At 49.0% G+C, this 25,034-nt stretch overlaps 2 protein-coding genes across 15 annotated transcripts in view; one reads left to right on the top strand and one right to left on the bottom strand.

Moving 5' to 3' along the window:
- Positions 1–11,336, top strand: part of HCN4 (hyperpolarization activated cyclic nucleotide gated potassium channel 4) — a 143,040-nt gene extending 131,704 nt beyond the window's left edge. For 3 of the 4 annotated variants that reach the window (XM_054078238.1, XM_054078237.1, XM_054078236.1), the window contains one exon: positions 6,961–11,336. In XM_054078238.1, coding sequence (XP_053934213.1) covers positions 6,961–8,534 — 1,574 coding nt within the window. In that variant the 3' untranslated portion in view covers positions 8,535–11,336. The remainder of the gene's footprint in view (positions 1–6,960) is intronic. The other variant, XR_008451958.1, reaches the window with a different exon arrangement.
- A 9,884-nt stretch (positions 11,337–21,220) lies between these two features.
- The window catches only part of NEO1 (neogenin 1), a 175,134-nt gene continuing 171,320 nt past the window's right edge, over positions 21,221–25,034 (bottom strand). For 7 of the 11 annotated variants that reach the window (XM_054078008.1, XM_054078009.1, XM_054078011.1 and 4 more), the window contains one exon: positions 21,222–24,032. In XM_054078008.1, the coding sequence (XP_053933983.1) occupies positions 23,949–24,032 (84 nt within the window). In that variant the 3' untranslated portion in view covers positions 21,222–23,948. Of the gene's footprint in view, positions 24,033–25,034 lie in introns of all 11 variants that reach the window. The other 4 variants (XM_054078014.1, XM_054078018.1, XM_054078019.1 and 1 more) reach the window with 1 other exon arrangement.

Here is a 25,034-nt window from a genome sequence, read left to right as displayed (position 1 = left end):
AAGCTCTGTATGATGCCCATAACTGCAAAGACTGGAGGGAGGAGCTTAATTTAATTTAAGTTCAGTTTACCTGTCCAGAGATTCATCAGATAACATTTTTCACTGTTTATCATTTGCCTTACAGCAGTTTGGCCCAGTTACAGGCGGTATTCTGTCTGTTAAAAGAGTTGCCTTGTGTTTTGGAAGATACCTATTCGGTTTATGGGAGAGGAGAAGTGATCAGTGGTAGGCCTGAGCCATACAGGGAGGGAAGATCTCCACTTGGAAAGACAGGGAATTGCCCATTTGACAATTTTTAAGTCATTATTGATTGGGAAGATGGTGAGAAGAAAACTGATTCAGTTCTACGCTGGGCTCTATACTGATAAAATGTGTTTCCCTTTCAGTATGGTGTTTGGCTTTCCTGCAATAAACCCCTGCATACAGGTGTAATTCCACATAGGTTTGCAGAGGAGAGAGCAGGGGAGAAGGAGATATGGTTGTACTTTAAATGTGCCCCCAGAGTTCAAAGGATACCGCTTTTGCAAGAGAGAAATGAAGCTGTCTTTGCTGGTGGGTGCTGCCTCGTGTGTATTGGGGCACGTGAGCACAGATGCGGCAACGGCTGCAGAGCAGTTTGTTGAGAACTACACGTCCAGTCTGCAATGTATTTGCAGAGCCAGGCTCTCAGGAAAGTTGATCGGAATTAGTTTCTAGAGCAGATTTATTCAGTGCACTGAACTCCTCTGTGGATGGTCTTAGAGTTGATCCAGCTGGCTTTGCTTTGCTTGCAAGAGCTACCTCAATTCTGAGCAGAAACCATGACATGAGAGTTAATACAGTTCAGCGTGGGTTTACTTATATCTGAGAGATAATGAGTTAAGAACTATTTTGCAATCTCTGTTCTAGCTCATGTCCCTGTATACATGGAGAGTGGCACAGGCTGGTGCAGCGAGGCCTTCCAGCCAGCACGATCCCGTGCAGAAGAGTTCCCCCGTGGCATAGAAGCAGCCGTGGCAAACTGCCAGTTACCGAGGGTGGCCCAGGGCTGCTTGGGCTGCAGTTGCCAGTTGCTGTTTTGCCCCTCTGGGGACGACAGTCACAAGCTGAATTACCAGAATACACAAGCTCAGGACACAAGTAACCCATAGGCACAGGGAGGGCAAAGTCTCCCTTCAAAGCTGCAATGTGCTGTGAGCCCTTTGCTGCAACCAGTGATCCAAGCCAGGCATTTGGTACCCAGGAGTATAAATAATAAGAAGCGAAGGCCTGAAAAAAGTAACCGTGTGTCTGGGAGCAGCCTCTTTGACAGCAGGGCCAGGGTAAAAGCCAGCCTAATAAAGAGATTATTTCAAATGCATGCAAATTCAGAAAGCAATTTAGTGACCTGAATTCTTAAACTGCAGCCAGTGGGCTTAGACAAAACTGAAAAGAGAACTGAACAGAAAGTCAAAGCTAATTTTCCCTGTGTCTGTGCAGAATTTTAACAACTGAAGGCTAATTTTGATTATTTGATACAAGAGTTATTGTTGGGTGCTGGCTCCTTTTATGAAATCACATGAGCCTCTCTCCCTGTTCTTTAGTGCCTTATCGACAGTTGAGGAAAATCTGACTTTGCAATCCTTTATTAAGGGAGCAACATCTAGTTGCTTAGTTTCCATAATTTTACATATCCCACTCCACTTCAAAGCATGTAGCTTTGCTATGAACATTTTTTTAGGCTCTAAAATCTTCCTTTTTTTTCTGTACTGAGCTTGTTGTTGCAGAGAGAAAAATAGGGAATTTTTAGAACCCAGAGCACTCCATTGATGATTTTTATTTTTGTCTGGCTCTGAGAAAGAGTAATCCTGTGTCAGGAGCTTCATCAGTTGAGCTGTCCCTCACTCCTGGTTCAGGGGCACATCCAGCCCACATGGCTGCTTGGGATAACCCTTAATCAGGTTATCCCACACCTCTTGCCCTGCAGAAACTTGAGACAGTGTCTCTTTCCTCAGCAGAAATGTTGGGAACTTCAAGTTACCAGAGGGTAAGTGAGTTTGGGAGTTGGTAGGTGAGGTGGTTGCAGGTGACTCCTGTGCCGGCCCCGTGGCATCTCAGTAAATCTCTATCGTGCTCTTGGCTTTAGGAGAAATGCTTGGGGGGATTGTTTATCAGTACCTTAGACTCTGCTCAGCACTAGGATAAACACCACAGAGGAACTTGGTGACACATGAGGGATGAGATTGAAGGGGTAACTGGGATCTGGTCTCCTCTCCCCTGATGAAGCTTCCCTGCGGCTGAGCACGGGGCTCTATTGCAGTTCACAGGGTGTGCCTGTGAGCTGCAGAACGTCCACACATTTCGGGTTACCCAGAGCCAAACTAATCAGCCTTTCAGTCCTTTGATTGCTCTCTTTTTTGCTCTTCCTTTGAGGCAGGGGCTGTGACAATAAACCAGGAGCAGGAAAAATGAATTTGAAACTGAAGCAATTTCATAAATAAGATGAAGGGGAGAAATAATCTCAGAACCACTGGCCCAAGCAAACTCGCTCCGACTATTGGCTTGTGTATCATGCAGGATCTTATTTCAAGCAGCCAGTAAAATGGTTTGCTCCCAGCAGGACTCTGCTGTCTGCCTGTTCTCATCTGGCACTGGCCTGAACCAGGGTTTTCTCCAGAAACAGCTAGTAAAACTTAGAGTAGTGTGCGGAAAGATCATGTAAATGATGCCATTAATTAAGTGGTGGAACCAATTAACATTTCCATTTGCTAGCCAATTGCAATTTTAAAAAATGATTTTGAAAATTTCCTCTCCCCTTCAATAATTGAAAGGACATACTCAGCAATTATTTAGATGTTCTGAAGCAGAAATTTGAGATTTTCTTGGCAAAATAGAAAAGTTGGTCTAATGCGACAGTTGATGCATTCAAGTTAGCTCAAGAAAACAGTAAATTGTAATGTAATTTCAGAGCCAAATTGAAATGTTCTGTTTTAAAAACTAAAAAAAAATTATACTAATCCCAAGGTTTGTGCCAGAATTATATTATCAATTTGAGATAAATTTAAGGAGCTTTGATCAAACCATTTTCCAGTAAATAGTACGCCTGTTTGGAAACTGTTAGCATATTCTCTACTGAGTGTTCTGCCAAGGAAACCAGAGTCTGCTGTTCAGCTCTTTCTGTGTTTTCAAGAGCTCTGGTTATGAAAACATCCATCCCTCAACTCATCCGTGCAGCTCTGATTAACATCACTGTGGGTTCTCATTTGAATTGAGGGCAGCACTGGAAATTGCAGGCTATTCAAGCACAGACAAGCATATCAGAAGCCAAAGGCAGGTGACATGGAATTAAGAGACTGAGATGAGGTGCAGTGATGGGAACACAGAGCCGTCACTGGTATTGAGCTTTTTGGAAAGCAGCGCTAACAACATCTGCTGTTTCTCCTTCTCCCCTCACCAGTCCTCCTCAGGCCGCTATCAAGAAAGCAAGTGTGGTGTGGTGGCTTTTTTGCCTGTGAGCTTTGAACTCAGCATGCCGTCTCCCATCCACCTCCTGACCTCGCAGTCGTGCAAGATAGCTACAGATTCCCCATGCTGGGATTTTTTACCTGCAACCCCAGGAAGAGAATGATTACAAACCTGCAGTCTGAATCCCCTTTAACTAAAGCGTGCTGGCCAGGTTCTCCCTTACCTGTCAGGGTTATTTGGATAGGTTGCTCCTCCTCTTCAGCCCTGGAGCAGTTGATGTCTCTGTTTCTGTGTCAGCAGCTCTCTGTGATCACATCTGTTTGTGAGCATGAATGTGATTCTGGTAGATATCAGGTAGACGTTACTCAGTGTGTGTGTGTGTGTGTGCAGCAAGATCCTCTGTGCTGTTAACTCCCTTTCACTCTGTGTTCACTGCAAAAATGCTCAGAAGTTTAAAGGTGACATCCACACTCCCTCTGGCGTGCCTGGCTGGACAAACGGCTCATGGAACTGGTCTGTCTTTTTAGGGATAGCCAGTGCTCTCTGTTCCAATCTGCTATATGTACCCTACACAGGCACTTCCAGTGCAGAAAGGCTCTCCAGCCCCTGTAGTGTTGTTAGCAGCTCAGAACACTGCCTTCGACACTGTGTCCTTCCAGGGCTGGTAGCTTTCTTTCTCCGCAGTGATAAAAGAAAGGCCAGATAGTTCTGCCTAGTGAGGGAGTGATTAGCAGTAGGTAAAACACAAAAGCATTAAGCATCCCATTGCACTAGTCACAACAGACACATGCCAAACGTACCAGTTGCAGATCCAGAATCAAAACTCTGCCAGCATTTTAGTGGTTTGGTTTTGTCGTGCAGTTCAGCTTTATCCGCTCTGAATAATTGTGTAGCACTGTTGCATAGCACTCAGTTGCTAAAGCCACAATGTCCTTTATAGAGGGAGAGATGCTTGATTTTAAAAAGTGCAGGAAAGGAAAAGCCCTCAGTGTGTTCTTCCAGTGCTTAACTACAATTGCATTTAGATTGCTCCTTCTGGTTTTTTATGAGCTTGTCTAAAATCACATTAAGTTTTTGGAACCTTCTGGGAGTTGTCCTTAGCAGTGTCCTTCATCTGTGAAGTTCCCTGTAAATCAGTATCAAATCACCTCTTCCCTGAGAAAACCCAAATACGTTGTACTTATTAACTGATGTTTTTAAGCCTGATTCTTGTGGATATTTTCTGTACCTGTTCATGCTTTGCAGCTAGGCATTAGAACTTAAACATCACCCCATATGCCTTCTGAGCATTGTGTGTGGCCAGGACTGGTACCTCCCTATGCTTTACAGTTTCCTCCCTGTTTGTACAATAATTGTTTCACCTTTTTCTGGTGGTACGTTTGGAACTCAGCTCGTTAGATTCAAAACTCAGCCATTTCAGAGTTACTTTTTTGGACACCAGGATACCAGCCACCTTCTTCAGAGAGTCATTCATGCTGCCAGGTGTTTGATGTTACATTTGGCTGGAGTTGCAGCATGTCCTTAAACTCTTACTCTTTGATCTGTTACAGATGCAAAAGATACATCATACACTAAAAATCCAAACCAACAATCTGGCTGTCATTAATGCACAGACACGCACCCACACATAAGATCATACATACATAAAGATCCAAGATCTGACTGGTAAGGGATTGAAAGGACAGTCCTTCTGAATCTCCCTGGGCACTGCTACCCAACCTGGCAGTTCGCTCTTAACCATTCCTTCTTGGAAATTGTCAGCTGACCAGTTTAAACTACAATGCTGGACGGGACAAATTACTTATATTGGTCTTAGTCAATAATGTCAATTGTTGACTTACCTTGAAAACTGTGATTTCATGGAAGTGTGGAAACGGGTTTAATGGACAAGTCCTTGTCTGCAAAAAATTTAATTGACATGAGCTGTGCTACCAGGCTTTAAACCTTAATATATAAGAGGATTTGAGGGTTAAAATACAGAAAAAGAGGCCCTTCCATATCCAGGCCTCCACTCCATGCCTGCCGCTTGTTCTCTGTAAATCTGCAGCGATTGGCAAGCGGCTGTTTGCCCTGATCTTGTCCAGGAACCAGAAGTGATCACACAGGAACCAGCAGAAACGGTGTTTGAATCAGAGCAGAGGTTTGCCGATGGGTGCGGGGCCTGAGCATGCATTTGGTTCAGGAGAAGGAGACTTGCTACAGCTTTTGATCTGATCCAAACTGGCTGGTGCCTCAGTTGGAGGTGACCCTTCTGCACTCATCCCCTGAGCTTCAGCTACACAGTGAGCTGTGTACATGCCCGTACAGACGGCCAGGTATGCACGTGCACACACACAGCCACACGTACACAGAACTTACGGGGCTGAATCCTTCGCATCCAAACAGCTCCAGTAAACAAAAGTGAAAAGGAAGCCCATAGGCAGGTGTTGTCATCAATTCAAACTTGCATATGTTGTCAGGATAGAGGACCCTTGAAAAGGCAAGAACAGGGATCTAATCCACACTAATTTTGTACAAAAAATCATTCAAATCAGCATAGACAAACACCTTATAAATCAATGCTGGCACAGTTGCTGATTTGCTTGCTGGTGTGAGAAAAAAAGATATGAAAGCTGCTAAGCAGAGAGCCTGTCCACGCCAGAAATCCTCTCCTTTGAGAAGGCATTTGTGCTCTTGAAAGGGCATCACTGGCAACATCTCCTCCCCTCGAATGGTTCTGTCCTTTAGTCCAGGAGTGTGCATCCCTTCAGTGCCAGGTGCACCCTCAGACCAGACAAACTACTTACGCCACGTTTTCCAGCCCATTGAAAAGGCAAAATGCTCAGCTAATATTTTACTGCAGGCTAGGAAGTCCATCTGGAACATGACATTTGCTAGCCTGCAGTTTCCTTAAAGCTGGGAGTAGAAGGGCATGGCCAAGTAAGATGGGAACTGCAGCACTCCTGAGGGTTCTTACTTGGGCCAGATGAGCTTTCCCTGCACGTAAAGTCCTTCTGTCCCTCATTCATAGAGAAATTTCCTTTCAACTGGAAACATATACTTGCTTTCAGAGTGAACAAGTTGCGAGAGACAGATGAGGAAAAGGTGTCACTGGAGAGTAGCTGAAGGCTTGGGAGACTTCACTGAGCTTACATTGTTGAGGTTTGCCTTTGCAAACACAAAACAATTACAGCCTTTGCGTTTATTCTCTCTTTCTCATGGAAGTTCAGGTTATGAGGTGCAAAATGAGAGTCTTGCAGACTGCTAAGTTTGCTACCAGTCTGTCACACTTATCAAAAGTGGTTTTGCTGTCTAACTAACAGTATTATGTCCTGATGGGCATATTTTTATGGAATCTTGAGGTCTATTGATCATACCACAAAAGCTGAAGATGTGAAGTCTGTCATCTTGGTGGGGCACAGAGACTGTACACAGACCCCATAATGCCAGTGGAGGGGCGACAATGCCAACAATTTGAGGAAGGTCTGGTGGGAAGTTCTAAGGAAGCCTCCCATGCTTTGACATAGCAGAATGACTCTTTCTCCACTTTCTCTACAGGTAAGAAAAATTCCATTCTGCTGCATAAAGTCCAGCATGACCTCAATTCGGGTGTTTTCAACTACCAAGAGAATGAGATCATCCAGCAGATTGTGCAGCACGACAGAGAGATGGCACACTGTGCTCACAATGTCCAGGCTGCCGCCGCCGCTGCCGCCGCTGCCGCATCCACACCCACTCCTGTCATCTGGACTCCACTGATCCAGGCACCCCTGCAAGCTGCAGCAGCCACTACTTCTGTTGCTATAGCTCTGACCCACCACCCACGCCTCCCAACAGCCATCTTCCGTCCTCCAGTGTCTGTCTTGGGTTCCCTGGGACAGCAGTCCAGCCAGACTCCGAGACAGTTGAAAAGACTTCAGTCTCTAATCCCATCAACTGGGCCTTCTGCCGTTGGCTCTCCCTCCAGTACTCCATCCCAGCTGCATACACCAGGAGCAGAAACCCCTTCGTCCTCTTCCTTCCACATCCAGCAGCTTGCAGGATTCTCAGCTGCTGCCGGCTTAGGCCAGTTCCAGGTGGGATCCCCTCCAGGTGGCTCAAGCCAGCCAGGTCTGAGCAGCGCATCCTCAGTGGGACTGAGCCAGTTCCAACAAGCATCTTCTGGATCACCCCTGGGGACAGCTCAGCCCGTGCAGCAGCAGCAGCAGCAGCAGCAGCCGTCAGCCCTTTCCAGCAGTGGATTTGGGCACTTCCAGCAAGCCACAGCTAGTTCCCCGTCAACATCACTCACCCAGCTCTCATCAAACTCACCTCCCAGTCTTCTCAACCAGTTCCAGCCCACCACAAGACCACTGCAAGGGGGACAGTTACAGCAGCTCTCAGGCAGTGGGACTTTGGGGGGAACAAATCACTTCCAGCCCCCTCCTTCTTCCAACTCTCCATCTTCCAGCCTAAGCCAGCTGGCACAGGCCTCTGGTGGGCTGTCCTCAGGCTTGTGCCAAACACATCCAAGTGCATTAGGATCTTTAACCGGATCGGTAGCCCAGCTCCACCAAGAACGACCACCTTTTGCCTCCATGTCTCCACTACAACAGTCTGGTGTCGCTTCTCCCTGTTACACCCCTTCTGGCCTTAGTCCTCCTAGTCAGAGTCCCGTGGCAACAAGAACTTTTCAATGTGGCCCTTCTGGGGCCTCAGGCTCTCATGGATCTCTGCTGCTGCCTCAGACCGCTAGTCCGCCTCCACAGATCTTGCAATCCAAGAGCACGCCGCCCGTGCCACTGGGACGTCTGAGCCAGGACATCAAGTTGATTTCTGCTTCCCAACCATCGTTGCCCCAAGAGCTGGCTCAGACGCTGAGCCAAAGTTCTCCTCATTCCTCTAGAGAATCTATTTCCAGCTTCTTTCCTTTTCCTGGTGGAGGGACTGGACTTCTTGGGAAGCCTTGTAGCTCAATTCCTGGGCGTGTGACTTTACCGCGTCAGATGTCCTCAGGTTCTTTACCACATCCACTGGTGTTTGGGGCCAGCGCTGCAGGCGCTGCTTCTCTGACTGCTGGTGGGCAGAAAGAATCCATAGTGTTCACAGGGGATCTGGAACCTGTCAGATCCAAACTGCCCTCCAATTTGTGAGGACTCCTTCTGAGAGCTGGTTATGTCAGCCGTGCAATCCAATTCCTGATTAGACATTCATGAATCATGTTTTCCTTTTCTTCCCCATCCCCCCTTTTTTTCTCCATTTCTTTTGTTTAGGTTTAACTGTGATTAGAAACAAACAAAAACAAACAAAGAAAAAAAAAACAACAAAAAAAAGAAGATAACCAGGTATTCTTAGAGCTATAGATTTTTGGTCACTTGATTTTATAGAATATTTTAATACATGGAACAAAAGGATATGAGCAAATTTAATCCAATGAGGTAATGCACAGACAAGGCGTGTGCCTGAGCTGGAACATGTGAATGATCAGCCATAGAAGCCACCAAAATGATTTTTCTGTTGAGACAACAATCCGAGGTTGACGTGGGCTGTAAAAGGAAACATCAGGTCAGGCCTGTAGCTGGTGTGTTTGGAACAGCTCTGATTTGCCCCAGCTTTGCCTCGCTTTGCACCAACTGTGAACCTGGCCCGCAGCGCCTATTTCTGGGGGACTTGGATGTCCCTCTGTGCATCAGAAAGTTTCACTGCCTACCGGGTTTCTTCTATGATCCACAGGTTGCAGAGGAAGCAAGAAATGGGGCGAGTTTCATTAATGCAGTCCCCTCCAGGGACTTCAGAAGGGCTGAGTTTTTGCTTGGACTCCGTCTGAAGAAGATAAAAGTGACCAGGAGATGGACAGGCCTGACTTCCAATGCTTGTCTCTTTCTTATTCCACTGATGCCCTAGTGGGAACAAGAGACAATCCCTTGTAAGTCACAGGGAAGGCAGTAAATATCCTCTCTGTATTTTCGTAGGCGTTGTGGATGTGTGTTGTGGGAGAAGTCCTGTCTCTCTGCCAGGTGGCTGACCTCAGCCAGCAGAAGAACCCAAGCCTCAACCTCTCCGTGGTTTGGAAAGCATGCGTGCTGCCTTCCAGGTTGGGGCGTGCAAAGCAAGGAGAGGGATGAAGAAAGAGGCAGCACTTTAACTTTCCCTCTCTCACTTTAATGTCTCAGTGTCCATGGGCTGACTGCTTTGAAGAGAACTGAGTAGAAAGAGATGAAAAGAGTGGGGTGCAGTCACCCCAGCCCTCTTCCTCCTTAGCCCAGGGGAGTCTGGGCTTTGAGGCACCGAGGGTAACACTGGTGCCAAGCCAAGAACCCTCCAGATTTGCAACTATATTTATACCATTAAACCAGATTAGACCAGAAATTTGGCCAGCCATGGCCCATGCTTCTCCTGTGATGGGGAAACTGGAATCGTTTGATTTCACCAGCAATAACAGCCTGCACCTGATTGGCTTTGGTCTCGCCCTGCAGTTGCAGCAGCACTGGACGCATCTGGGGCCTGGCAGGCACCGTGAGGTCGGATATTTTGGGCTCCTCTGCTATAAGGCAGTCAAAGTGAGAGGGAGGCAGTCGGGGGCCATTGGGTGCACACAGCACTGAGAAGCTACAGCCTTTACCTCTAGAGAAAATGTCTCCTTTTCTTTTTCTTTGATCTTTTCTTTACCTTTTGTTTTTCCTTGGGCCAAGAGGTGTCTTCAGCCACCTCACTGTAAAGAGTCAGGTGCTCAATTTTTCTAACACATGTTAGAAACACATGTCCAGCCTCCCTCTGTTTCCAGCTATCGTGGGGGCCCTCAGGCCCTCAGAGGGAAAGCAGGACTTGATGCAGCAGTGCCAAAAAACTCATTGTTATCACAGTAACGATACAGACTCGTGTAACTCCCTCTCTTACCTCCTCCCATCCCCAACTCTCTTCCGAAACACTGGCTGACGGTTGTTTTTTATACTGAATTGTTTGCAAAACTCTTGATATGTGCCTGTATCTTGAATGTTGCTACAAGCATTACTGGGCACTCCTGCTTCAACATGCTTTGGTGGCTCAGAATTCAGATGTAATCAGCTTTGGTCTTCCTTAAAGGGTCAGGGGAACTCTAGGAAAGGTTTTTCCACTAGCTACATACAACTATGTATGTGTGAGTGTGTGTGGTGGGAGGGGTGCACGAGTGTGTGTTTGTATAGATTTTATATAGATATCTATATATACACACATGCTTTTCTATATATAGTATACAGTTACACACATATGTAGTCTATTTATGCACATGTGTAAGCACGCACACACACACACACATTTTTTTACTATATATATATCTCCTAGTTTTAAAATCCAGGCCAATTTTGACCCTCCTGTAGGACTAATTGGCAGGTGATAATTATAATATATAGATCCTACTTTTCCAAATATGTACAGGTTCATCTTGAAACAGAATCAGTTGACAGCGTTGAAGCAGAGTCACAGACCCTCTCGTATTTTCAAAAGCACGAGGCAATTCCTAGGAGGAAGACTCACAATATCCTTTTAAGTTTTATATTTGTTTTAGTCTTTTTTCCCCGTATGCTAGAGGGCCCCTAGACTGAGCATCTCCAGAGGTTGGGAGCTAGGCTGTGTGGGGCTGAGGGATCCAATATTAGCCGGTGGGAAAGGTCTTCAGCCCAGCAATGCCGAGCCCTCATGGATGACTGTCCTGTGACTGCTGCATTGGTACTTGAATCTCAACAACCCCTGTGGACACTCAGACAAATGGAGGTGCACAGAAACACCCCGAGGGCTGTCTCTGGTAGATGTGCGTTTCATCCACCATCTGGTGAACATCCTTCTTTGGTTGGGTTCCTTTGCTTTGTTTTTTACAGGGATACTGTTTAATTTTCCAGTTCTTAGCAGTGCAGTAGCCAATATTGAGTTATTCCGACTGGACCTCAGTCAACACTAGGCTCGTCTCAGTAGGTGGAACTACTACTATTATTATTATTATTATTATTATTATTATTATTATTATTATTTTGTTTTATTTTGGGGGGAAGGGAGGGAAGAGTTCTAGGGATGGGGTTTGCAATATAAAACACAATAAAAACCTTAGTAAATAAAAACGTGAAAAACCCATCCCTCTGACTTGCTGTCTGCTTTCAGTGTTGAACTTCAGGCAACAGGAGATGAAGTTTAAAGAAGAAAAACAAAACCCTTTGGGGGGCATTTCAGTCCTCTCTTTCCTGTTGAACAGAGAAGATGCAGGGGTTTGTTTTCAGTGGTGTGTTACCCTGCTGCCACATCACCTCATCCTCCTGTGGGAAGTGTGCACTGAGCCATTGGCAGCAAAAGTGTAAAACTTTTGCCAGCGCTTGCGTGTTTAACAGTGCGGAGGAGAAGTCTGGTAGTTGCTTTGCAAACGTGTGTATGAAAATCCTTCACATAAATGACAGACATGAAAACTCTGGCTGACATCGTGATCCTTGGAGAAGTGCCTAAGGAGCACAGCCGCAGGACACAGACCTTAACAACGTGGAACAGGAACTAACACAGAAAGCGGACAAAAAGTGGGAGAAAGGAAGTTGCAGTTCTGAGGTCTCAGACAGATGGATGATGATGCCAAGGTCAGGACCTGTTGTATTTTAGGGAGGTAACACTAGCCTCAACTCTTAGCTTTCATTCCACTCGTGTGATGCCTTCTTTGAGTCTTTGTCCAAACACAGTCAAGGAAGTGTGCACAAAATTGATGGTGTGGGTCTTTCGCTCCCATGGGAGCTGTATGGCCTTGTTCGTTTTCTTTGTAGACAAAAAAATAGGGCAAAACCACCCAGCTGCTGGAGTGTGTGTTAAGGAGATGTAGCTAGGCACCATCCTCTCTGCGCCCTCTCCACTAACCAATATCAAGAGCCTCGCCTCCCTGCAGTGCCTCACCTCTGCCTTGATGATGGTCACACATTTGTTTTTCCTTCTCTGAAATCTCACTTTCTTTGTATCTTCTTATCCAATGATTGCATTTAACCCTCTGACATCTTGCCCAGCCTCTGAAAGACTTAAATTTGCTATAACATATTCAGGGTCTTTCCTGCTGAGATAAGGTCTAGGGCCTTCTTTACCAGGACTCCCAATGCCAGATGGCAAAAAAGAAAACAAAGACCCCAAGGGCCGTGAATGAAATCAGTATTTTGCAGAGAAGTATGTGCAGACGCGCATACTCACACACACAGCAGGGCATGGGCTCTGTCCAAGCAGGACATTGCTTTTCTCTTCCCTCCTGCTTCTGATGGTACTGGAAAGTGAGTAACCCTTGCAGATATCCTGCTGCCAGAGCTGGAGCAGGTCGCCCACGTGAGCTGCTCTGCAGCCACCTCAGGCCAGGCTGCCCATTATGCCATGTCATTGCAAAGAACATGAGTGACCGAAGGGGCCCCCAAACCTCCCTGTGGGAACGGAGGCATGGAAAGCCTGGAGGGCACAGACAATATGTGCATATCCTCAGGTGATGGGGTGGGCAAAAATTGTTCCAGCCCATCTCTGCCAGCAGGCCAAGTCCTTTGCTAGGACAAGGGTACAGAACAGGTACAGACCTCAGGGAGACGCCACGGTGGGAGCAAAGTCGTGTAGCTGAGGGAACTGGAGCCCAGCAAGGGAAGGGAGACGGCCCAGGGTTGGCTTCTTAACAACCCTAGCAGTGAGGATCCTCTGGCTTGAACTGAAAGGTTGACCAGGAATTTCTGCTTCCCACAGGCAAGGGCAGTGTTACAGCTTAACCATTAGGTGAACCAGAGACCAGCATAGACCCAACACCTGATGAGGCACAGCCCATGAAGGTAATCTCCCTGCCCAGCACTGATGGGTGGCAGCCACCTCTCCAAGACCCTGGGAGGTTCAGCTGGGGCTTCAGTACCATGTGAGCCCCTAGAGAAGGGATGGAAGGGGCCAAGCTGTGCCGGAACTCTGAGAACCCAGTGCCACAGCTCTGCTGATCCCCTTTGGCAGCTGGTGGGGCAGTGCTGCAGAAGAGCCAAACCCAGGTGATGGCTGCAGGGGGTAAAGGCCCAGAAACTAAGATGTACTAGAATACAACAGTCCATTTTTGCTGCTGGCACTTTAACGCCCTCCCCATCCATCATGACACACTTGCAGACAGCATCCCATCCCTCCATCACGAGGCTGAGGTGACTGACTGGTTGCCAATGACTGGGGATGCGAGGAGCGCTTTCCCACTGTTGAACTAAAGCTGGGCTCAGGGGGAAGAGAATCAGGCAGGGAAAGATCCAGGTTGGGTTTGCGCTCCAGAATTGGGGTTGGAAGTGGTTTTGCAGCTGCTTTGCATCACCCATGTAGTTTCTCGGTCATGTTTTTCCCATACAGGGAGATGCTCAGTTTGTGATGCCAGGTTTCGTGTGGTCCCTCAGCCAGAGTGTGACCAGCAGTCGGTTTGGTTTCTAAGCTCAAGCCTGTGCTCAGAAATCTACATTTAGGCACATTGTGAGCCATATTAAACCCACAGAGGACACGCCCAACGACCCAGTATGTGAGCTGGCTGTTCTCAGTGCCACCCACACTCAGGACCCTGTTAGCAGCACCTCAGTGAAGCTGTGGGGCAGCTGAGGATCTGTGCTGTGATCAGAGCCAGGGCACTGCTGGGCCCTTTCCAGCATCACCAGCCTGTCTCTGCTCCCAGCAATCCCACAGAACTGCTGTCTGGATCAGCAAGGCATCTTCAAACAAATCTTGTCACTCCTTGCATTCTACCTGTTGGTAAAAGGAGGTGGATTTTCACACGTGACTGTATGTGCATTGCTTTTGTCACTTCAGTCACCTGCAGGGGCCTCAGACATTTTTTCTTACTAATCCCAGCACACCGAGGCTGTGCCCGAGCTTCACTTTGACTTTAGGCTCTGATTTTAATGGAGCTGAATATGGTACCATCTACTGTTGGCAAGTGAAGGAAAGAAAATCCTGACTTGGCTCTACCACTTACAGTTGCAGGAAAGTAGATTGATTTTTCTTTTAAGAAGGCATCGCAAAAGAGCTGCCTTTCAGCCTCCAGCTACCAGCTGACCCTAATCACCAGCAGTGCTGCTCTGCTGAGTTCACCTTTCAGCAGGCACCTGATTAGAAAAGGCATTGACTGAAGTCTCTTCAAAGAGGTGAATGCTCTTTTGTTTTAACTGAGGAGAAAAAAACAGCTTTCTAGGTTAAAACAGGAGCTTTTGCCCTGCAAATGCCCGGCCCTTTGTAGGACTTTCACTGAGTGACCTTTCTTCTGCATGTAGGACACTGTAGGACTCAGCTTTCCTGCGCTGGGTGGGCTGGCCAGAAATCCCCCACGGCTGCGTGCTGTGCCCTGTCAGGCTAGACAGGAAGGTGTTAACAGCATCTCCCAGTGCCACATGTCTGAACACCTTCCCCTCTCTGGGAAGCTGCCTCCCTGACTGTGCTGCAAATTAGACAGCTCTTCAGGGTCGTTTTTTCCCCTCTTTTATTTTATTTTTTATACTCACGCTTTCTTCAGCCGTGGTGGGAAGGGCTGGGGTTCGCCTACTCACAGCTCGCAGCAGCCTCTCCGGAGGAGCACGCAAGCTCTCCCCCCCAGCTCTGCTGGTGACAGTGTGCAGGGCCAGCGGGGGTGGCTCATGGGAGGCCATGGCCAGCTGCCCTCCCCAGACCTGGTGCTGGCTCTCAGGTGTCCTGTCCACCCACACTGGCCTCCTGCTGTGGCCAAAGGATGCTGTCCGCTCTGGCCTTGTGCACACCAATCACTGTCAGCTCCTCTCTGCAGAGATTCAGTGCTGATGTGCTCAGCCACACCGTGTGGGCCAGCACAGCCCCTGGGGTGGCTCGCCAGGGAGCTGGAGATAGGAGCTGCTCTTTGCTATTGCTGATGCTCCAGTTGGCCCAGCAGCCTCACCATCCTGCGATCAGCAGCCTGGGAGCTCCTTGCCACCACGCAGCATGCAGTGGGTACAGCACAGCCTGGCACTGCTGGAGCAAACCCACCGGTCAGGAGGGCCTAACAGACTTGGGAGTGACTTCTTGTACTTAGCAGGTGAGGAAGGATGGAGGACAGGTCTCAGTGCTCCTCCTTTGTAAGTGTTTCTGCTTCCCTTCTCAAGAGCAGCTTGAATATATTGCCAGGAACAGAGGACCCCTGGCCAGCCTGGGGAGGGAGGTGGCGCAGTGTTGGGGGAAGCACTTTACTGGCCTGAACCATATCTGTAGCTCATGCCTTATGGATTAGGTACCTCAGGCCCCTCTTGCTGCTCTTGGTTTGTGGCAAAGATTTAAGGCCAGGACAACTTGATATTTCATGTCACTGTAAGCTTTGTGCTCCTGGGAGGCCTGTGGCAATTAAGGACATATATCTTTAGCTCTAGAAAGATGCCTAACTTGTAGCTTTTAATCAGCTCTACCATGAGGGCTTGAGTGTGACACCATACAGCCATGGTGAGGGTACCTACTGGAGCAGCAGATACGTTAGGGACGAACAGGGAGACCTGGAGGCACTTGTGCATGGACACAACACACACTTTTTTGTTCCCTGCCTCCAGCAAAATGGTCTCCAAAATCATAGGGTTTGGTTCCAGTACTGTGAAAACAGGTAGATACACCAGCTGTGGGGACTCAGGACTCTAAGGACCAGTGAATCACAAGCACTGGAGACCCCAAATCTGTCTCTAGTTTGTCATGATGCTGCTGTTTGCTTGCTGGGTGTTATTAGATCTTAATAGCTTGTAGCAAAACTCACACAGCATCTAAAGCAAGGTGAAAAGGGTTGTCCCCACTTGTCCTCCACTGCTGCCCAGCCCCCGATTGCAGGCCTGCTTGCCCAGCCAGGTGGCCAGAATGAGCCCACAGCCATGAGCAGCACCGGGTTGGGCACTCAGGCCAGTTCCCTGCAGCTGGGTGGGGTGGAGATGGAGATGGGAAACACCTGGGGAGGATGGGGCATAGGGGCAGGCTCCAGGCAGTCTCCTCAGAGCTCCTGCTTCCTCACAGACGGCTCTTCCAGGTCTGGCCAGGTAAGAGGGGTGGTGGTGGGGATTTCGGGGTGGCTTGCTGTCTGAAGCTCACTTTGGGGGGGGTCCTCCTGTTTTCTGGCTGTTGGGAGCAACTGGGGGGAGAGTCTGAGCCCTGACTCTGTAGCCCCTGGTCCACACGGGGACTCTGTAGCCACTGGCTGTGGCTGCCCTCCACGCAGACATAGCCCCAGGGACACAGCTGGAGTGAAAGGGTCTGGAAGGTGCCAAGGGCTGCAGTGTGTTGGGCACTGGGCTGTGTGCCCTGTATTTAGGCTCCTCTCAGTGCTGGCAGGTTTGGGGCCAGGACTGGGAAACACTTCCCCCTGTCTAGGGGTGCCTTGTCCTTTTGGCTTCTTCCCCTGGCCTTGTCCTTTTGGCTTCTTCCCCTGCCTTGCACACCCAGCCCCACTCCACCACCACCAGCTGTATGTTTTTTTTTCCCCTTCCAACTAGGGCTGATCCCACAGGGGGCTGAGGTGACCCCAGCTCAGGAATCCTGCTCGGTGTTCCTGAGCCCATTGCAGCGTTTGGCTGCTGGAGCCCTCTGGAAAGGCAGTAATAGGGACTAGGGGAAGTGCTGCAAGCCAGGTATTAACTGCTCAGGGAGCCCAGACAGGCTGGGAGGAACCACCCTGGTTGTCTGGGTTTGTGCCCAGAGATGGGCAAGGGAGGACAGCAAGTGCTGTAGGGGTCCAGGACGAAATGCAGCCAAGGGAGACACAGTGAAGCACCTCCTCATGCAGCTCTGCATGTTGTGAGGGCCACCTGCCTCTTCAGAAGAGGGTAGAGAAATGCTGTGACCTTAAGTTTGCTCCAGAGGAATGAGAACAGTCAGGCAAAGGCAGAGATGAAAGGAAGAGGGCCGAGGCTGGGGAGGACAAGATATGAGCCAGCTGCTCCCTGGGCTTGGCAGGGTGGCTCTTCCTGAGGCACAGCAGTGACAGCCCTGCACAGGATAACACGGGGGCGGCCCCGAGGTTGAGGGGTGCCAGCAAGGGGTTTATGGATGGCACTGGGGAGTGGCACAGAGCCCCTGAGGAAGGTTTCACTGGCAGCTGCTCACTGCCAATACCTCAGCGCCCTTCTCCACTGACAAGGTTTTTTGTCACAAGGCATCGAACCCTCACTGCTGTCACTGAGATCGATACGAACAGTGTGGGACTGAAGCTGTGCCTCATAAACCAGCCGCAGCTGCCAGGGAAACCCCTGTGCGGGAGGGAAGCCGCCCCAGCCTCACTGCGGAGCTTGTCTGGATTAAGTGGATGCTGTTGCCATGGTGATGGTGCCCACGGAGGAGAAATGGAGTCTGGTGTTTTCCTCACGTACAAGGATGCCAGGATCTGGGAGGATGCTGGGCGGGAGGGGGCTGCCAGGCACACAGCCATCCTCGGCTTCCCCTTATCCACCAGGGAACCCCTCGCCGGGCTCTCCCTGGCCAGGGCACAGGGCGTGTGTCTGATCACAGCCGGGCTCGGCTGAGCCCGAGGACGAACCTCTGTGTCCTGCAGCCCCCTTGGATGGTGCTGCACCCCCAAGAGCTCGGTGTCCCCACCCCAGTCCCTCTGTCCTGCTGCGAGAGGGCACCTGGGTGTCTGCCTTAGCGGTGCCCTTGGAAGGCTGAGCTTTGGCAGTGGCCCTGTGCTCCCTGGGGTCCAAAGGGAGCCCTGAAGGAAGGGCAGGTCTTTCCAACACCCATCTGAGCATCCCAGGAACCTCGCCAGCCAGGGACAGTGACCAAGCTCACAAATGGTTCTTTCTTTTCCTGTCAGGTTTGCGGCCCAGAACAGAAACCCCTCTTTACAGAATGATAAAATTGTAGGAGATAAGAGGTGCTAACAGCCAGCCTAAAATGAAAGAAGGGGAAAAGGGACACAGCAAGATCTCCAGGCAGAGGTGCCTGGAGCAGCCGGGTCTTCCCTGGCCTGGAGCCCACCAAGGGTGAGTACAACTGATCTGGATTAAGTTAACGTGTGTTTATGCTATTGGTGCTCCTCCAGCATGTCTCATTCAATTCTCTGAGCCCTGGCAGTGCTGGGGTTGCTGCAGGATATTGGAACCAGGGCTGTCCTGTGTCTGGCTCAGGTGGGGAGGGTTTGTGGATACTAGAGCAGCACTACATTGTGTTTCTGAGGTTGACAGTGGTGTGTCCAACAAAAGGGCTGTGGTTAAACTGTCACCAAGACCAGCACTTAATGGGCAGAATTCATTTCCCCACAGCAAGGAGGCCCAGCAGCACTCAGAGTGTGCTGGATCCTTCTTTGCCACCCCCACTCCCCTCTCTGACTGGATTTTAGTTTGTCTCCCTGGCACTCTATCCCATTCCGGCTTTTCCTGCCCGTTTTGAAAAGGCAGGTGCACGGTCTGTATTTGTGGCTGTTTGCCACCCTTTCAGTCTTACCCTCATGTTCTCATTGCCACTTTTTCCATATTATGCCTGCCTTTGGCTTTCCTTTTCTGAAACTGCTGGTCCTGCCTCTGCCCCACCCGCCCTCCATGTGTGCTTGCTTGGATGATTGTCCCTTTGACTCCCAGCGTGTCCATCACTCTGGAGAGCTGGCAGGCATTTCTGGATGTAGGAATTTTGCTGTTTCTGCTTATGGAAAGTTCCAGAGAGTCACAAAGCAGCTCAGCATTAGGTTGTGAAGAGTCACATGGGCTGGATGTGTCCACAGCCCTGTGTGGGAAGGGGAGACTGAGCCTGGCTGCAGCCTCTGCTGGGATAGGGGACACCTGGTCCCACGGAAAAGTTGAAATGGCTTCACATGTTTGGCAAAGGTGGTTTAGTTAAATCATGCTGAGCCCTAAAGGAGTGCTTTCATTGGTGGTGAACAGTGATTTGCTGTGAGTTTCTTTAAATCCTGTCTGAATTCACTTTAAGACAAAGAGATCTTAATAGCTTGCAAACCTTGCACCGATGGAGCAAAGGTGTTTGAGGGCTACAAAGAAACCAGCGCTGGGCAGGCAAAAGCTACTGTTTTAAGTGTAAGCTCTTTCCTGAACTGCTGACAGGAAAGCATCCTAACCTCGAAGCACTGACCGAGGCTGAAGAGACACCAGAGATGCTCGTGCGGCTGTATGCGAACACTGTGCATGCTGAGGGTTTCTGCTGCCGCCTTAACAGCGATTCACTGCTGCCCTCCTGTGTCCCCGTCCTGCACAGCTCTCTGCAGGTACCGCTGTCACCTCTGCCTTCCTGTGTCCCCATCCCTCACAGTTCTCTGCAGGTCCCACTGTCACCTCTTTCATTCTGTGTCCCCATCCTGCACAGATCCCCTCAGGCACTGCTGTCACCTCTTTCCTTGCACGTCCCTGTCCCACTCAGCTCCCTGCAGGAACCATTGCCACCTCTGCCCTTCTTTGTCCCCATCCTTCACACCTCCCCGTGGATACTGCTGTCACCCCTGCCCTCCCACGTCCCCATCCCGCACAGCTCCCTGCAGGTACCACTGTCACCTCTGCCCTCCCATGTCCCCCATCCCACACAGCTCCCCATAGGCACTGCTGTCACCTCTGTCCTCCCATGTTCCCATTGCACACAGCTCCCACTGTCACCTCTTTCATTCCGTGTCCCCATCCTGCACAGCTCCCTGCAGGTCCCGCTGTCACCTCTGCCCTCCCATGTCCCCCGTCCCACACAGCTCCCCGCAGGTCCTGCTGTCACCTTTCCTCCCACATCCTTATCCTGCACAGCTCCCCACAGGTCCCGCTGTCACCCCTTTCTTCCCATGTCCCCTGTCCCATGCGGCTCCGTGCGGGTCCCGCTGTCACCTCTTTCCTCCCACATCCCCATTCCGCACAGCTCCCCACAGGTCCTGCTGTCACCTCTCTCCCTGGCTGCTCCACCGGCCCATCTACTGGCCTGTGTCCCTCCTGCCCCTCGTCCCCCTGCCTGCCCCAGACCCCGTGTGTTGCTGCAGCCCTGGCCTCGCAGGCTGCACTCGCTCCTGGAGCTCAGGGTTTGTTAGCTCGGGGTTGGCGTGGGGTGTTTTTGCTCTATCCACTCTGCCTCCCTGCATCAAAAATGTTCCTCGTGATGCTCCCAACTTAACAATTAATGCTTTTCTGTCCCATTGCTCCCGTCCTCCACTCATATACCCCTGCACACCCCACCAATTCTAGCGTGGTTGGGAAGTCCCTGAAGCTGCAGGATCGTGGCATCCCTTCAGAATTTTGGGGTCTGGTTCCCACCTGAGGGGACCTCAATGTGGCTGCACAAGTCAATGATTAAACAGAAGGATCAGAGTACCAAAATAGGGATGCCCGGAGCAGGGGCTGTAACCACTGCAGTAGTGTGTATTCCTGTTTGCAGGGGTCAGGATGAGGAATGCCTCACACCCCCAAGAACACGGGACACAAGCAATGGGAAGGGGCTGGCGGAGCAGAGGCTGCTGATCAGTGAGAGTCTCTGGTGTTGGAAGAGCCTGGAGTCACCGTGAGGGCAACCATGAGGGTGTCACTAACTGCACTTTGAAAGCTATGGAGAGTAAGTGCTGCATTCAAAGAACTGTAGTGTGATTTTTCTGGTTTGCTAAGGCCGTTAAATGTGCTCTCAGTGAACGGGCGCCCTTCCTCCTGCGGTTTGCCCACTCGAAGGCAATCCTTGTGCTACTGCGCTTTGCCACGGAGGGGAGGAGCCAGACACACTGCACACTCAGTGTCTGCACAGAGATAGGGAGGAGGTGATATTTCCCTTTCTTTCTTTGCCGGCCACAACCTACCAAACCACAACAAAAAGGTGCGAGTAAAATTCCAAACCTGCGCACAAAACGATTTAGAAAGAAAAAAAAGTTATAGGAATAAGTGGAAAGAGAACAAACTCTCCAAGGAGACCAGAACTTGATTGGATTAAAAAAAGTGTATTGGATGTCCAATACAAAATAATAAACATGAAGGTATTAAAAAAAGCCATAGAGTATACAGCAAACACTACAGAAAAGCAAAAAAATGTACAGAAAGGGAGACGTCTACAGCAGTCCTCAAAATCCTTCTACATGGGAATCATAAACCAATGTACAGGGTTGGTTTTCTCCCCCTGTGCCGCTGAGGGAAGCTGCCAGGGAACAGCTCGACAAGGACGCTACAAGGGTACACAATGTTCCAAATTGAAAATCACAGGATAGGTAAGAAAACGTAGCATTAAAATGTGAAAAAAGTGCAATACAGATTGTACACTGAATAAATGTTTTTTTTTTCTTTTAGTTTAACCTTAAAAAACCAACTTTGAACAGTTGTTTTATCATTAAAAATATTCCCCCGCCCCAATTCAATGACGATATTAACATTCATGGTGTTATACATAGGTAATATTCACAAAGACCCACCAGCTAGGAATACTGCTTGTGTACAATGGCATCTCTTTGGGTACAGGTAAAAAATAGGCAAAGGGAAACAAACCCCCCTCCTCTCTGGACAGAGTGTGTAGTTTATTATTTAAATACATATTCTGTAGCTTATTTTTGCCCTGAATTGGATTGATCAGAAGCCCAAACATCAATTATCCAGGTGGCCCACAGTGCTCTGAGGCATTTGATTCCTTCCCACCCCTCAAATAATAAATAAAACCAGGAAATGGCCTAGAAATGGCAACACAGAGTCCAGGAAAAGAAGGGAAGGGAAGCCTCAAGTCCAGCCCCTGCTGCTCTCCGGCTGATCCACTGGCTCTCCCTTCTGTTACTGACAGGGCCCAGAGCTTCAAGTTTTAATCACACCGATAAAAGAAATAAATGGACCCAAGTTCTTGAGTTTTATATTTCAATTTAAGCAGCCCATAGCATTTCCCTTCATGTTTCAGCAGGCACAGCCATAGAGGCACCTGCACGTGCGGCGCCTGCTACCTGCCTGGCCTCCACCGTCACCGCTGAGCTCCCGTGGTCACAGATCCGATGCTCAAGAAGAGCAGATTCACCATCTGAAGCACCAGTAAGTTTTGAGTTTCCTTTCACCATAAAAGTGAAATTGCACATGTTCGTTCGGCAGCTGGGTATGGTTTCCTTTTCTTTTTACTACAATACAGTCCCTCTCTTTAAGCCGTTCCTCCCCATCGCGTAAGGCAGAGCCAGGCAGCCGTACCAGGGCAAAAGAAAAGCCCCACTCCTTCCACTCGCACAGGAGTTCCCTCTTAGCTTTCCTTCCTTTCTAGGCAGGCACAGGAACAGCTCTGGAGTCACTAATATGCATTTGCTTTTAAATTGGTCTCCAGAGTGTAAAAAAAAAAATACATTTTTGCCTTGCTTGTGTCTCTGAGGAATCCTTAAGGGAAGGATTCTTGTGTAATTGGCTTGGGACAGCAGAACCGCGCTGGGGCTGGGCTGGGCGCCGAAGGACCCTGTGGGCATGCAGTGTTCTCACAGTAAGACGTGGTGCTGTGCTGCTGCTGCAAAGCAGTCCCCACCTCCCTCTCCTGGGAGGCGCAGGTGGCTCCGAGGGAAGCAGAGGAGCCGCGGGTGCTGCCCATCATGGCCTGCACCAACAGCTCCGCGCTCAATCTGCGCCCTGAAGTTTTGTGATGCCATCTTTAAACTACCACCAACAAGGCAGAGCCCCGCTGCCGAAATAAGCTGTAGCGTCACCCCAATAGAAGGAGCCCTGCTTTCAGGAGGAAGCTTTTTAATGCTTCTAAATGAGTCTCACTGCAATCTGGTAACCAGGGACAGAGGATGCTGAAGGTACAAGGAAGGACATTACAGAAGATGCTTTAGTTTCCTTCAGTCTTTCGAGTCAATGTAGAAAGACAGGAAAATGATAATGAAACCTCCCACGGGATCCCCTCCCCTTCCCCGTCTACTTTTCCCCACTCAAAATATTAAAACTGCACAAAAAGCGACAAACAAGCCTTTCAAATTACACTTCGATTCAAACAGACTGGTAATCTCACAGTGATGAGAGGAGAAAGTCAGGCTTTAATAATTATAATATAAAAATAATAAAAAAAGCTTACAAATAGCAGTGCAGCATCCCAAAGGCCATGGATTAACTGCCAGAAGGGGACGTAATTATACGCAGAATAAAAACCAAAACAGAACAACCCACGCTGGCAATGAATTTTCATACACAATAGAACAAGCAGTCAAACGTCGGTCTAGGCTGTGGAAAACAACAGTTTCTCCTTTTTTTTTTTTTTGATTACGATAGTTTTTTCCTTTTTATAAAAAAAGATAAAATAAAAACACAAATAAAATTGTACATAAAAGCAAATGTCCAACACTGAAAAGGCAGGGCAACCACACCACTGAGACAAAACCTGACCAGAAAAAAAAACGGGAAGTCCACCTTTTTTCGTTTTGTCCAGATGCTGGATGTCAGCCCGATGCGTCCCACCCTGCACGGTCTCAGCAGCTAAATGGAATTCCACCTGGCAATGACTTCCTTGCAGGACGATGAAAAGAAAGGTCACCTCTCTTACCAGCTGCAGCACGAATGCGCTGGCTGGTTCGTTCGTGTACTGTGTGGGCTCTCGTGTGCTGTCCCTCTTCCTGTTTTTTTCCTCTTGTTTTTTATTTTCCTCTGTACAATTCCTTGTGTTCCAAGGCTGAGTCCCAAGACTTGTCTGGAGTCACGTCCTGGCGAAGGTGGTCACGCTGTAGTGATGGCGTTAAGGTCCTTCATCAGTCCTTCCAGGTGGGCCATCTCTTTGGTCAGCTCATCCGGTTCGTAGTTCTGTGGGAGACGTAAAATGTTAATGACAAGGTGCCTTCCTTGTCTTTCAAGAGGGACAGAGCAAGAAAGAAGAAGAAACAGCCAGTGAGTCTGGTGTGGATTGTGACCCTGACACATGAATAAGCAGCAGCAGCAGATCCATTGGTGGTTACAGGAATTAATAATTTGGAATAACTCACTATTTTAAGCGTGGGTCTTTTTGCAATAGTTTCACTGACTTTTAAGACTGTGATCATCTTATCTGCTTTCATTCTATCAATTCCTGCTTCAAGATAAACACATCCTTTGAACCATAGGACACATTTTAGTAAATTCTTCCTAGCCTAATCAAAAAAAAAGTTCGAAGGAATCACTTCAGAGAAACTGCTTTGAGAATCATGGTTGGCTTCATCGGCATCACACTGAGAACAGAATTACTACTGCTGTTCATGTACATAGGTAGATACCATGGACCAGTTCATGCCAAACCCTTCTACTGCTCCCCACTTCTGTGCAGTTTCCAATCCATGAGGTTCTCGAAGCCTTTCTCCACACCCTTTTCGTGCTCTCCCACTGTTGCACAGAAAGCAAGCCAGGCTGCACAATCGGAGACAATCAAACACCAGTTTGGTAGTTTCCCACTTCATGTATTTAGGGTCATTATCAGACCTTCTGGCTAGAGTCCAATATTAAAGCCACTGCCCGGCTGCTTGCGTACCATAAAACCGAAGCCCTTCCTGGAGCCCATCCCTGACCCTGATCTCACTTTCCTCAGCAGCAGCACTCTCCAGCTTCCCGAGCAATCGGGATCGCACTAAAAAAGTGGTCCCTGTCCCCTGTCCAGCACATTATCTGCCACCTGCCGACAGCGCCAAACAGCAGGGAGCTGGAGGTACTCAGACTCCTACAGGTGCTCATAAAAAGGCAGTATCAGTTCAAATCACGACCTAATCCTGATTTTTAAAACTCAATTTAACTAGTGTTTAGTGTGCTGTGGTGACTTTATGGTACCAATTTATTAAA

This window comes from Cuculus canorus, chromosome 12 (assembly GCF_017976375.1).
Source record: "Cuculus canorus isolate bCucCan1 chromosome 12, bCucCan1.pri, whole genome shotgun sequence".
NCBI classification, from domain to species: Eukaryota; Metazoa; Chordata; class Aves; order Cuculiformes; family Cuculidae; genus Cuculus; species Cuculus canorus.
The sequence above is the reverse complement of the archived record's forward strand: the minus strand, read 5'-3'. Positions and strand labels throughout refer to the sequence as shown.